This window comes from Heterocephalus glaber, unplaced genomic scaffold, assembly GCF_053883595.1.
Source record: "Heterocephalus glaber isolate CG9 unplaced genomic scaffold, H.glaber_assembly_v1.0 deba00001461, whole genome shotgun sequence".
NCBI classification, from domain to species: Eukaryota; Metazoa; Chordata; class Mammalia; order Rodentia; family Bathyergidae; genus Heterocephalus; species Heterocephalus glaber.
Window position 1 is genome coordinate 34,414,135 of NW_028258308.1, and position 13,267 is coordinate 34,427,401.

Here is a 13,267-nt window from a genome sequence, read left to right on the forward strand (position 1 = left end):
AGGCACCAGTAATTTGAAGTACGGTATTTGTCAGACTTGCTTCGATTCATTTCCATTTTTGCATATAATGAAAATAAAAGTCTCATAGCCTCTCACATTTCTTCCCCTCTAGCTGGAGCAATGGACACACAGAAAGCATTATTTCAGAAAGCCACTCTGTAATTGTGATGTCATCAGTAGAGAACAGTAGGCACAGCAGCCCCAGTGGGGGCCCAAGAGGACGTCTCAGTGGCCTGGGAGGCCCTCGTGAATGTAACAGCTTCCTCAGGCATGCCAGAGAAACCCCTGACTCCTACCGAGACTCTCCTCATAGTGAAAGGTAAAACTGAAGGGCAAAGCTACTGCCGAGGAACCTCAGTAGCAGAATCCTGTGAGCACCTGCAGTCTTACCTAAGAAAAGCCGCCTGATCAGGATCGGGGTGGCAGTTTCCTGTTCTAGGAGTGCTTCTAGTTGATGAAGTCATCTTTTTGTTTGACTGAACTCATTTCCTCTGAGCTTCTCGCATCATCCCATTGGCTGACAGGCAGCAGACTCTTAAAGAGCTAGAGTAATTTGATGTGGAAGGTGCAGCAGACTTTTAGTTCCCAGACCCAGCTGTAGTCTCTGACCCCCTCCGCGTCTCTGTTTCCTCAGTTGCCTCCTTAGACGGGTGGCATTAGTGCTTGATAAGGACCCTCCCTTCTCTAAATTCTAATCTGCCACTTACCCAAACCTTAATTTGGGGGTCGAGCTGGCCTTGTGTTCTCATGTGTTAACTCTGTCTTACCTTCCAGCCTCACTTAAACCAAATTAAGGGCTATGTCACTACTGGCAGCCATGGAGGACCAGCTGCTGGTGTTCCACCGTATCGTATCCCTTTTATGACATTCCAAGGAGGGATGAATAAATAAATAAATCTCTCTTATGCCATATCTGGCAGTTTTCACAGATGGTTTTCAGAGCAGACATGTTTTCAATGTGGCCCTTTGTTCCAGAATGCTTGAGCTTCCTCTGGGGAGATTGGGTTGGGTTGTGGGAGTAACAGCAAAGGTAAAATGAAGAATGGAGGAAACTAACCTCAAAGAGATATTTAATAGGAATATTGAATTCATAGATTCTCTCTTTTGCATTCTCATCTATCCTGGAAGATAGCTTTTCCCAATTGGCTGTCTTAGCCCATCTATAAATTGTTACCTATTTGTTTTATAATCTACCAGTTTTATTTTATTGTATGGTCATTTCAGTCTAATCTTCCACCATATACGGTTTATATAATGCCAAATCCACATTTATTTGGTAGTTATATGGTTGGAAATGATTTTGAAAGACTCTTTCCTACTTATGGACTTGGAGATCCTCACAACCAAGAGTGGCCCATTCTGAGCTTGTGTGTCACATAGAGCCTCCAGGTCACTTCTTCAACACCTTTTCCCCAAAAATGGTATTTTAGTGCTGTATGGAATTTATGGGATTAGAGTGCTCCCTGCAACCCACCTGTAAAATTGTGGGCAGGAGCCAAAGCCAGCCTAGGACATTCATCCTAAAGTTGTGTAATTATATTTTTATGTATTTAAAAATTCTGTCCAATCTAATTAAATCTTTATGAAACCCGAAAGGAGGTTAGGGGTGAAATATTTCTTCATCACTACCTGAGATGTGACTCTTTGAAAGACTGACATGTCCCTGTTGGGGTTAGGCTTCCATACCTACCCCACATACTATCTAGGTCTGCAGAATATGCCTACATTTAAAGGTCATGGGGAGAAAAGATGAATCACTCGTGTGTGTTACCTGAATTTGGATTCCCATTTCGCAGAGCTTAATTTAAGTACCCCCAAAACAAAAGTCTGCAGACTCAGACCCCAAATACTCCACTCTCTAAGACACTTTTCTATTTTAGACACTGCCGGATCTCACATCCACATCACTATGACTCATAGAAAAGTGGGAAAGATAGTAGGCTTCCTGTTCCTGTTAGCTAGAGAGCAGACAGTGGTTTCCTGTGTCCTCACAAGTCACATCAAATTAGACATGGTGAATGTCAGTATAAAGGAAAGAGTCACTTAGTGCTGTGCATTCATAATATTTTTATCCAGAGCTGAGAAGTGTGACCCATCTTCCTCAGTGCCAAAATTCAAGCCCTCTTACTTTCAGAGAAGAAAGCACAATATGGTAAAAGCAATGGACTCTGTCTCAACAGTGAGATCCAGTGAGCATTATCAGAGGTAGTGTGACCTGAGGTATCATATTATAGTGCAGTCAGTCCCGGAGCAGTCACAAAAAATTGCCAGGCAATACTGATGGTGGGTTCGGAAGAGAAGTGGGCTGAATATTGGACATTGTCTCTATTCTGGTAACTGTCACCCTAACAAAAGGCTGTCCCTAGCTTGCCTTTGACTGTCTTGCACCCTGGGATGGGTAGTAACATTTCATGGAAAAAATTAAAAGCACACAAATTGTATTACACTGTTGTCAGGAATAAATCTGAGTTACTATGCTCTTTTTTTTTCATAAGACATAACCTTATAGCTGAGCTAAGGAGAGACAAGGCACACAGATCCAAATGCATGCAGATCCAGCTCTCAGCAACTCATCTTAGATCTTCTTCCATTCCCCATTTGGGCTTCATTCTCTAAGACCCCTTGGCCTTTAGGAAGGTATAGTATTTAAGTAATACTTCTTTCCTTTCTGAATCCCTGAGCCTCAGTCTTTATAACTCGCGAGATTTCCAAGACCAAGTGGCCTCTTTTCATGGCTCACACGCGTTTATTTAAACTCATGATGAGATTGAAAATCCCAAAAGCTTTGTTGAGCTAGACAATTTAGCAGATCTTTGCATGGACTCCTATAAGGAAACTCTTGGGTACATAATGTTAGATTCCAAGGGTGCTGAATTTCCTAGTTGTAAAAATCGAGCTGTATACAGTGAGTGTTGTTCTCAGCTTGTATCATATCATGAACTCTGTACCCTTACCCTCCCTGTTATATGCCTCTTATTCAACCACACTTATGCGGGGTATTCTGTGCTCAAACAGGTATGTGTCAGCCATGACCACCCCAGCTCGTATGTCGCCTATAGATTTCCACACGCCAAGCTCCCCCAAATCACCCCCTTCAGAAATGTCTCCACCGGCATCCAGCATGACGGTGTCCATGCCCTCCATGGCAGTCAGCCCCTTCATGGAAGAAGAGCGACCTCTACTTCTTGTGACGCCACCAAAGCTGCGAGAGAAGAAGTACAATCATCACCCTCAGCAGTTCAGTAACTTCCATCACAACCCTGCACATGAGAGTAACAGCCTCCCCCCTAGTCCCTTGAGGATAGTAGAGGATGAGGAGTATGAGACCACCCAGGAGTACGAACCAGCTCAAGAGCCTGTTAAGAAACTCGCCAATAGCCGGCGGGCCAAAAGAACCAAGCCCAATGGCCACATTGCCAACAGGCTGGAAATGAACAGCAATACAAGCTCTGAGAACAGTAACTCAGAGAGTGAAACAGAAGATGAACGAGTAGGAGAAGATACACCGTTCCTGGGTGTACAGAACCCCCTGGCAGCCAGCCTTGAGGCAGCACCTGCCTTCCGCCTGTCTGACAGCAGGACTAACCCAGCAGGCCGCTTCTCGTCACAGGAAGAATTACAGGCCAGGCTGTCTAGTGTAATTGCTAACCAAGACCCTATTGCTGTATAAAACTTAAATAAACACATAGATTCACCTGTAAAACTTTATTTTATATAATAAAGTATTCCACCTTAAATTAAACAATTTATTTTATTTTAGCAGTTCTGCAAATAGAAAACAGGAAAAAACTTTTATAAATTAAATATATGTATGTAAAAATGTGTTATGTGCCATATGTAGCAATTTTTTACAGTATTTCAAAACAAGAAAGATATCAATGGTGCCTTTATGTTATGTTATGTCAAGAGCAAGTTTTGTACAGTTACAGTGATTGCTTTTCCACAGTATTTCAGCAAAGCCTTCCATATATTCAGTTTTTGCTGGCTTCTTGTGCATTGCATTCTGATGTTGACTGGATGTATGATTGGCAAGACTTGCAACTGTCCTTCTGTTTGTCTGTAGTAGCACCCAGTCAGTATGTCTTGCAATGGCACATCCATCCAAATACTCTTATCTTTTGTACGAAGCTTTTTTTGCTTTCAGAATATGAAATGAGTTCTGTTTATTCTGTCAGCCAAAGGTTTGCTTCATTGGGCTCTGAGATAATAGTAGATCCAACAGCATGCTACTATTCAATACAGCAGGAAACTGCATTAAGTAATGTTAAATATTAGGAAGAAAGTAATACTGTGATTTAAAAAATCTATATTATTACTCAGAAGACAGCTTGTTCTTGCTAAAAGAACCTACCACTTACTTTAATTTATTTTTCTTGACAAAAAGCAACAGTTTTAGGCATAGCTTAGAAAACGGGTTCTGGCCTGCTATTAGGTTAAATCTAAAAACTTAGAAGAGGACTCAGCTTTACTTTCTCTCTGGGGGAATGATCCAGCAGCTCATTTATTTGAACAACAGACCACAACTGATAATGGTGCAATCATTTCTGACTTGTATCTTCCACTGATTTGGGAGCTACTGATTGGTTGTGTCTTCTCAGCTCCAGGAGAGGCAGATCTTGGCATCAAAAGCCCAGTGCAAACAATACACTCAGCAGTCTGCCTGAAAGTCTTCTGAAGTTAAATGTTCCTTTTGTACATAATGGAGACTTGTCATCATTGGAAATTGGTTTCATTGTTGAGTGTTTAGAAGGCATGAGTGTGTAGAAGACATAGGTGGAGGGCAGCTGTGTGACTTGGTTGACATTTTCGACTACTACTTTCTCTCCATTATGTTCCTTTTATTTTTCAGCATTGCCTTGATTAGGTTGTAACTATGCATGGACATCTGTTGTCAGGAATGGCCAATGTGCATGTGATTTGTTATTAGTAAGAACCTTCCTCCAGTGGTGACTTATCAGGAAATGTCAGTGTTGGAAAGATTGCACCTTTACTTACAGAAGTGACCCCCACCTGTAGACTGACCTTTCCATTTACAGCCTGCATCACCCATTTTTCCCTTGCTTAATTTTTGCTTTATTGTTGCGACAGCAGGACTAAGATTGGTCTAAATTTTGCATGTTCTCTTGTGATTGTAAATCCAATGAAGGCCTATAGGTATTAACATTTTGAAATAATTGCTAATCCAAGGAAAAGAAGAAAATTTTAATGCAGAGCCCGTTTTTTGCCTGCCTGATACCTGTTAAACCAAGGCTAGAGCTTTACCTAGGTTCCAAGTAGCCTCTTAGGAGTCATGGGACAAAATGGGAAACAGGCTAGCAGCAAGTTCACAGTGTCAAGGAGAGTAATTGCTTCTTGTTTGCAAGAGAAAATGTATTTCTTCACCAAATCTTTATTTTACAAATCAGAGGGAAGAAAGGACATGCAAGTAGGTCTTAGAAGAAAAATGTAAACTGAGTATGAGTAAAAGTCTTTGCACTCCTACCATGTTTTGTGTTTCTACAAACCACTGACAGGCTCATCTACACGTCCTTGATGTCACTATATTTGGTATTCTTAGGTTTTCGTCATTGTTCACCTGCCACTTTCTCTGTGCTCAACATTGTTCTAGTTTGCTTTATAACATACACAGAGGAGGCCCTGTCAGTTTGTGCTAATTTCCCAATTGTGTAGAAATGAGTCAGCTCATGGATGGGAAAGAAGGCCATCAGTCTGAAGATGCTCTCTAAATCATTTTGACATTGCCTTTGAAGGCCTTGAGTCATTCTTCAGTATTTCAATAAAGAAATTCCTATCATTATTTCAAAACCCTAAACATTCTGTTTTAATTTCTTTGGGCACTGGAGTATTCATTTGACCCATTCAGAAAAATTTCAGGAATAAGTAGGCTTCTTATAAGAAAAATGAGGGACATTTTCCTCAGTTTGATCATTGCTATAAATTTTCAAATTTCATATATATATGTGATATTTTATTTCCAACCTGACTTTGATCACTCACAGAGGTGGCATATTAGGTGAAACAGCCTTTCCACTTCAGAACAAGAGCTTTTCTTGATCAGAAAGGTCAGCTGGATGCTCGGGGCTCCCTATTGCAGCCACCACATTTATGTTCCTAGGGACATCTCTGTGACACTTTGTTGCCACATTACTCACACGCACCCCTAATTATAAATTCAAGTGGTGCAGCGGCAAACCAAAGGGGTATAAACCTGTGTTCCTAGCATATAGAAAGCTTTCTTGGTTTTTAAGGGAATGGAAATTGCAGAGAAGTTTGCCAGCTACTTTGTTTCCTGGGTCTGAAATTGTACCCCATTGCGAGCATAGTATGTGCAAAACTCCTTCTTTCTTACTCAAGATTAATTTTCTATACTGCTTTCATTTATATCCTTTCTTCCCCAAGACTGCCTGGTGAACAGCCTTCTGCTTCCCCCAAAATGGTACTCTGTATAGGTGAATGTGTCCCAAACAGCAATATGTCATCTTTTATTGTTTCATCGTGACTGTCGTGATGCAGATGGAGTTGACCCAGGGTAACTTGCTCAGTAACTACTCCTTTTTTTGCCCTGGAGTTGAAGGGTGTATGGCTCACATTGGTAAAAACAAAGAAAGCCTGGTCTTATCTTTTAATACTGGCTGCCTTCCATCAGCCACAGAAATTTTTTTATCCACCGAGACCCATGAGACACTGCAGAGACTGCAGGCAAAAGGGAATAGCCACATATCACAAGTTCTATTACATATTCTTTTGTAAATACATATTGTACATTACTTGGATGTTTTCTTAAATCATTTACTGTCTTTATGAGTTAATGGCAGTTTTTACTCTCAGCTTACTGTGTAACATTGTAAATAACATAATGTCCTTTATTATTTATATTTAAACATCTAACATAGAATTGTTTTCATATAAGTTTAAGATAAATGTCAAAAATATATGTTTTTGTTTTTCTTTGCTTTAAAATTATGTACCTTTTCCTTTTTAAATAATTTATTGTTCAGGAGAAAGAATGTATATGTATTTGAAACTATTTGAAGAATGCACATTTGAAGACCGTGAGGTACTGATAAACTAAAGAATTTATTATCCAAAATACTAAGCAATAAGTAATTGTGATTTATTTAAAGTTTTGTTTATTTCCCAAGAAAGTCATACTGCAATAAAAAATGCTACTCTGTGGAGACTTGGGCATGTTGCTCAGCAGACTAATGTTCCAGTCTGTTGGACCAGCACCTTTGTCTTACTGGGACAGTTGTACTAATTTAGGCATGTGTTCCATGACCCACGATCATCTTGTCTGTCTGTTGCCTTTGCCACACTGCCTGTCCGTGAATCATCTGCCTCCTGATTCTGTTTACCACTTTATTCCTTGTTGAAGGGGCCACACAGTCAAGGAATGTGATGTTTCCTTCCAACCTTCCCCATACACAATAACCTCAGATAGAAACATTTTAGGCATAACAACCTGGATCTTGGTTATTGATATGTTCTGTAGAGACAGCCAGAAACTTCTTCAGATTAATGGAAATGTCAGTGTGCCAGTCCTATTCACTCATGAGAGGAAAAAAGAAAAAAAAAAAAAATGCTGTCATGGTTCAAATGATCCAGAGATCACAATCGCCTGAAAAACAGCCATGCTAACCTTCCCTATAGCTTCAATAAATTTGCTTTCCATCAAGCCTACAATTTATCATTTCACAGTATTTTTAAAAAAGAGTAAAGCTCAATTGAGTTCATCCCCCTTATTCTATCAATACAGCAAGACAAACTGATACCCACCTTACTGCTCAGGGAGGGGCTTGTGTATGAAATATTTCACATTCTAAGACTTGGCATAGAAATAAAGATAGTACTTTTCTTATTGTAATTAAGCTAAACAAAAGCCATATTTTAACAAGTAGATATCTGTGTGGTACTTTATTCATTATCTCAGATGTAAGAGTTTCTGCAGGATATGGAGTAAAAGTGAGCAATCCTTTGGGCTGTTCAGTGGTTTCCTTTGGAGTTTGAGTATAACCTGAGCTTCCTGTCAAAGTCCAAACCTCCATGGATGCACACAATTCCTATCACATAGTAATAGTTCCACCAGCATCATTTCCGAACAGTCTGGATGTCTAGGAGATTTAAATACAATAGTAGGCTTTGGCCATCAAATTAATTCTCTCATACACTAGTTATTCTAAGTATTCTGTGTATTCTCTGATCTGCTGCAAGAAATTAAAGACTGAGATACTTTCTTCAATTTATGCTGAGGCATTCTCCAACCCCTGTGGCTCCCCATTGAAAGCCAGAAGCAGCTACTTTAGTAATTATGGTAAAATTGTTTATGTAAGCTGTCACGATATATGAAGCCAAAGCATATGTCCAGGAAGTTGGTATGGAAAAGAATGAAGATTCACTTTAAGACAAATATCTGGATAATTATTGCAGTTCTTCACTCATAATTGGTTCTTGAATGTCAAAACCAGGCCAGTTTTGCAAATTAGCAAAAGATCTGCCATTTTTGCCAATCATCAGATTTCTTTTCTCTCTGTTCTGGTAATAATGACCAAATGACTTGATATCAGGGATTTGGAGTTAGATGAAGTAGGTCTGAAATCCAGAGACTTAAGATGCGGGAAGAAGTAGACATTTTTGATGATCTTAGAATCAGTTTGCACTCTATCTCTTACTTGTCCTCTCTGACACAGATGCAGTAAAGCAATGTTATGGAAATGGTTACTACAAAAGAATAATGTGGTAGGGCACAGAAATTCTTTCAGCTTATGAAAGACAGAAATGTCCTGTTGGTATAAGAAGCTGCGATATTCCTGAGCTTTAAGGTTATTGTTGGATAAAGTAGTTTTGCTACCCCCTCCTACATCTTTAGGCTCCTGTGGACATCCTAGTACTGCTGTTGCTAGATATTCCTGATGAGATATTGGTTATGAACTTCAGTTGACAGTGGCTTTCTCCACCTACCTCCCATTGAAGTAACTATCTTAGTAATTTAGGTTAAAATTGTTTACCTAAGCCATCATAATATTAGAGGCAAAAGCATATGTGGAGGAGGTTGGTGTGGAAAAGAATGAAGATTCCCTTTAAGACAATTCTCTTGAAAACATCATCTACCATAGGATAAGGGTTGTGTTGCTGGAGGTCACTACCATGATATATCTGATCCTTTTTAAAACACCAGAGAAAGAAGATCAGTAAGTCCTAAAGAGCAGACAGAGAATGGAATAATAGCTCCACCCAGCATCTTTTTCCTACCCTTCTCTTTCAGGTGATCTTATTGAGGACAGTTTGATAGAGGAAAAGATATCTCCTCCTACCATACCTACAGCATGGCAGAAAAACAAGAATTATCTCTGTAGATTTAAACATCTTTAATATCCAATGCACAATTTCCTCAGATATGGAAAAATGAATCATATAATGCTTTATAATACTTATAGCCTTTATCTTTTAAAATTATTTATACTCATACAATAAATAATGAGAAAAATTTAAGCACAAAGACGTTGAAAATTCTTTCTCAGACTTACATATCTAGTGAGTTATAGAAAGAATATTTGTACCTAGGTTTCCTGACTATAATTTGTATTTTTCTTCAGCTACTCCCCCCACCCCCTTTCCCAGTACAAACAGGTCTTTCATTTTTTAGGTCTTCCCTTATATAGAGAGTATAAGTTACATCTAAAACCAAGTCTCTTTTTGGAAGAATGTTAGCCCCTCTGGCTTTGGGTTAGAGATATTCTGGGATCTAATTTGCTTGGTTTTGCAACTCTGTGAATCTTTCCCTAATCTCAGCCTTCTAAAGAAATGAAATGTAGCTGTGAATGAATTCATAGGTTCATTGTGTAGAATGTATCCTCTTGTGAAAAGAGAAGTTTGGGGCCAGATTACTGTCCTTACCATTTAGCATTGTGAATTTGGGTAGTTTCCTGTTCCAGTTACTTCCTGATCTCTGACTACCAGACAGTGGTTCAGTGTGGATTAAATTTGAACGCAACTAAGAAAACTAAAAGGTGTCTGACATATAGTGAGAATTCAAACGCTGCCTTCTACTTTCATCTCTAGGTCCTTAAGCTTTGGAGCCTAATTTTCTCAGTTCCAAATGCAGTGCACTATATTACAAACTGATCAACATATTTTATCATCTCTAATCTAGTGCCAGTAAGCAAATTCTTTTTAGTAACAACTATATGTTGAAAAGAGTCACCAAAGAACCTTCAAAGTTGTAGTGTAAATAATTTTTGTGTATTTTATAATGCATTACAGTTACAATTACTTTCTATGTAGCCATAAGATTCTATGTGAGTTCCCTAATTTATTTTTGTTTTTTTTATGTTTTTGAGGTTTTTGGGTACCAGGGATTGAACTCAGGACCTTGCACTTGCGAAGCCGTCGGCAGAACCACCGAGCTAAATCCCTGGTCCCTGAGTTCCCTAATTTTTAATGGCTTATTCCATTAATGTTTCATTATAATTTCAGAAATTTACAGAAACATGACTTTTTGTAGAGTTTTCATAACACTGCCTTTAAACTTCATTGCAAACCTTTAATAGAAGCATCTAAAAAATGCTCCTATCCTGACAGTATATATCTGTGCACACCTGTTTGCCTTAGTCTTTCACTCTCAAGGTTCAAAGAGACATACTACATTTCTTCAAAGAGCTATCATTTCATCAAAGGTCTGCAAAGTGACCAAATTAGAGTACTCAGTTCTCAGATTAACACCTAAATTCAAGAAACTCCCATTGTCTACCCATCATTCTTCACTTCATGCATAAAATAGCATTCTTCTCTCTTATTTTGAGTATAATGAAATTAATTTATGGATTTAAACTATTTAGATCAAACTCTTTAAAACTTCATTCTGTATGGATGAAGGAGTGATGATATCAATCATCAGGCATTGTTAACCACAAAGGAGTCTAATTTTACACCTGTTCTCTTTCCTGTAAGTAAAGAAAAATGTATCTTTCCTGAAGACAATCATAACTGTAGCTACTATAAAGATAATGCAAAGGGACATTTTCTTATTTTTTAAAGAAATCTTCTAGTGTAAACTTTGTATCTTTCTAATTATTATTATCATATGTTAGGTAACACTTGCCAACTCTTCCTTGACTTTCATAAGAGGATCTCATTTGCCCCCATGAGAGGTGCTCAGAAATTTTCACCAGGTGTGGGAACCTCAGGCCAGTGTCTAGAGCCCTTCCAGTGGAGTCCAAAGTGAGCTTTTATCTTCTTCAGATAAAGGGGCCTCATTGGCCTACATTTTTGCAGCTAGTAAGATGCATTCTAGGCTCTCTCCACTATGAAGAATACAGAGAAAATGCCACAAATAAGTGCCACTTGTTCCCAGTTCCCATTTCCATGCAGCCACGTTCTCCCAATTGTGAGATGATTCTGCCCTCACACAAGAGGCCCCCACAAAAATTCCCCCTACCCTCAGAATGACTGGTGTTTAAAGGTCTTCTTTTCTCAGCTCTCCCCTTTACCGATTTCCAAACAGACATGATAATTAACCTGGCTAATCATTCTACATTGTACATGTGTCAAGTTTTCATACAATACCCCTTAAAGATGTGCATATATTATGTGTCAGTAAAACAGTATCTGAAGTCATGAAACCATGTAACTTTCTACTCTGAACAAAAACCGAGTCAGAGATGATTTGGTTTATGGAAATTTAAAGTAATTTTATTTATCTACAAAATACTACTTGATTAGTTGTAGGTCCTTTAGAAAACTTTAGGGCACAGTCACATAGCATTATATATTTTTCATTATTTGCTTGACCAACAACTTCTCTTTTATAACATGAAAAGTTGCTAACCTCAGCACGCATTTTGGAGGCTACTCTGATTTGAGGAGTTAAATCTCTAGCCAGAAAAGTGAAGAAAGAACCGTGGATTCTTTCTATTAAGATGTTAACTAACACAGAATTAATGAGATAGAGGTTTCCACTCAGGGTCAAAATCATAATGAGCAAATATCCTCCCACTTGGGGATAGTAGAGCCACATGTCATCACTCCAGTGACCAACGCAGACCTTAGCAATATTCCAGATCTCTCCCTCCACACCAATTGATGGCAGGTGATTATATCACTCATCTGTCAAACAAATCCATCCCCTCCACACCATTGCTGCTTCTACCTTTGTTTATGCTCTCATCATCTCGCACAGTGCCCATCAGCCTCCTAACTCATCTACAGTGGACCCTTGACTTATGAACTTGATCAATTCCCAAGGGCTGGTTTGTAACTCAAGGTGGTTGTAAGTCAATACAATTGAGATCTGGATGTTTACCTGGGTGCATGCTATAGACAACAAGAGGTAGAGGAATCTTTCATTAACCTAATTAACCCAAGTTATTTGTATGTCAGGCTGGTTGTAACCTGAGGGTCTACTGTACTTCATCAACTCCTCTGGGCAATCCTTCACCTTCTGCTGGAAGATTCTATCAAGTTTAATCACAGTCTGGCTTTTGCCAGGCTGTTCCTGCTCATCTCTCACCCTCATCCTTCATTCCAATCTTAGGAATTTTTGTTTCCCAAATACAGTGCTATCAAACCCTACTCACTTGGCATACCAACTCCATGTTTTTGCCATGTACCACCTGTAATTTTTTTAGCATATTGTTTTTTTAATTAACTGCATTTTAAGTAATAAAGTCATTTCAAATAAAACTTTGTATCAGTGTTATGAATGGAAAACTCCAAATAGTCACCATAATAAATATAAAACTGTAAAGATAAATACAATAAAAATGAAAGTGTTATTCACTTTCAACAATATATTGTTGCCTGCTAAAGTCTCTGAGTGATAAACCTGTTCTCTTGCAAAAAGGGAGATCAGTAAGCATTAGTGATAGGGAAGTATGTATTTTAAAAACACAAAAAGGTTTATTCCTTAAGTTAGCCAAGATCTAGAGGGAATTGAAGGAGTGTTTCTCCTATTGTTTTATTCAATATTGTTTAATGCTTTATTTTAAATCATCTTGCACTGAACATGTAGCCACTCACATGTATTAGGAAACACACTACTGTACTTGCCATCCGTCCCTGCTCTGTGTAGACTATTCATTTTACTGGAGTTATCTTCCTAAGAAACTTCTTTTACTCTTTCTTTGGGTAAAGAAAGTCTCCATCTCTTAGAATCATGGAGAATTTCCTGAGCATTACGTGTTCTTTATGGTGCGTTCTTTAACACAGTACTCTCCCATCTGTCCCACAGCTTATATGGAATAACTTGGAATTTCTTATGCAGTCGACCATG

The 13,267-nt window shown here is 38.7% G+C and overlaps 1 protein-coding gene across 14 annotated transcripts in view; it reads left to right on the forward strand.

The window, feature by feature from the left end:
• Nrg1 (neuregulin 1) overlaps positions 1–7,176 on the forward strand; it is a 319,600-nt gene extending 312,424 nt beyond the window's left edge. For 10 of the 14 annotated variants that reach the window (XM_087217248.1, XM_004855408.4, XM_021236838.2 and 7 more), the window contains 2 exons: positions 113–319; positions 3,016–7,176. In XM_087217248.1, the coding sequence (XP_087073374.1) occupies positions 113–319; positions 3,016–3,670 (862 nt within the window). In that variant the 3' untranslated portion in view covers positions 3,671–7,176. Of the gene's footprint in view, positions 1–112; positions 320–2,495; positions 2,638–3,015 lie in introns of all 14 variants that reach the window. The other 4 variants (XM_021236841.2, XM_021236840.2, XM_087217249.1 and 1 more) reach the window with 1 other exon arrangement.
• Positions 7,177–13,267: the final 6,091 nt, after the last annotated feature.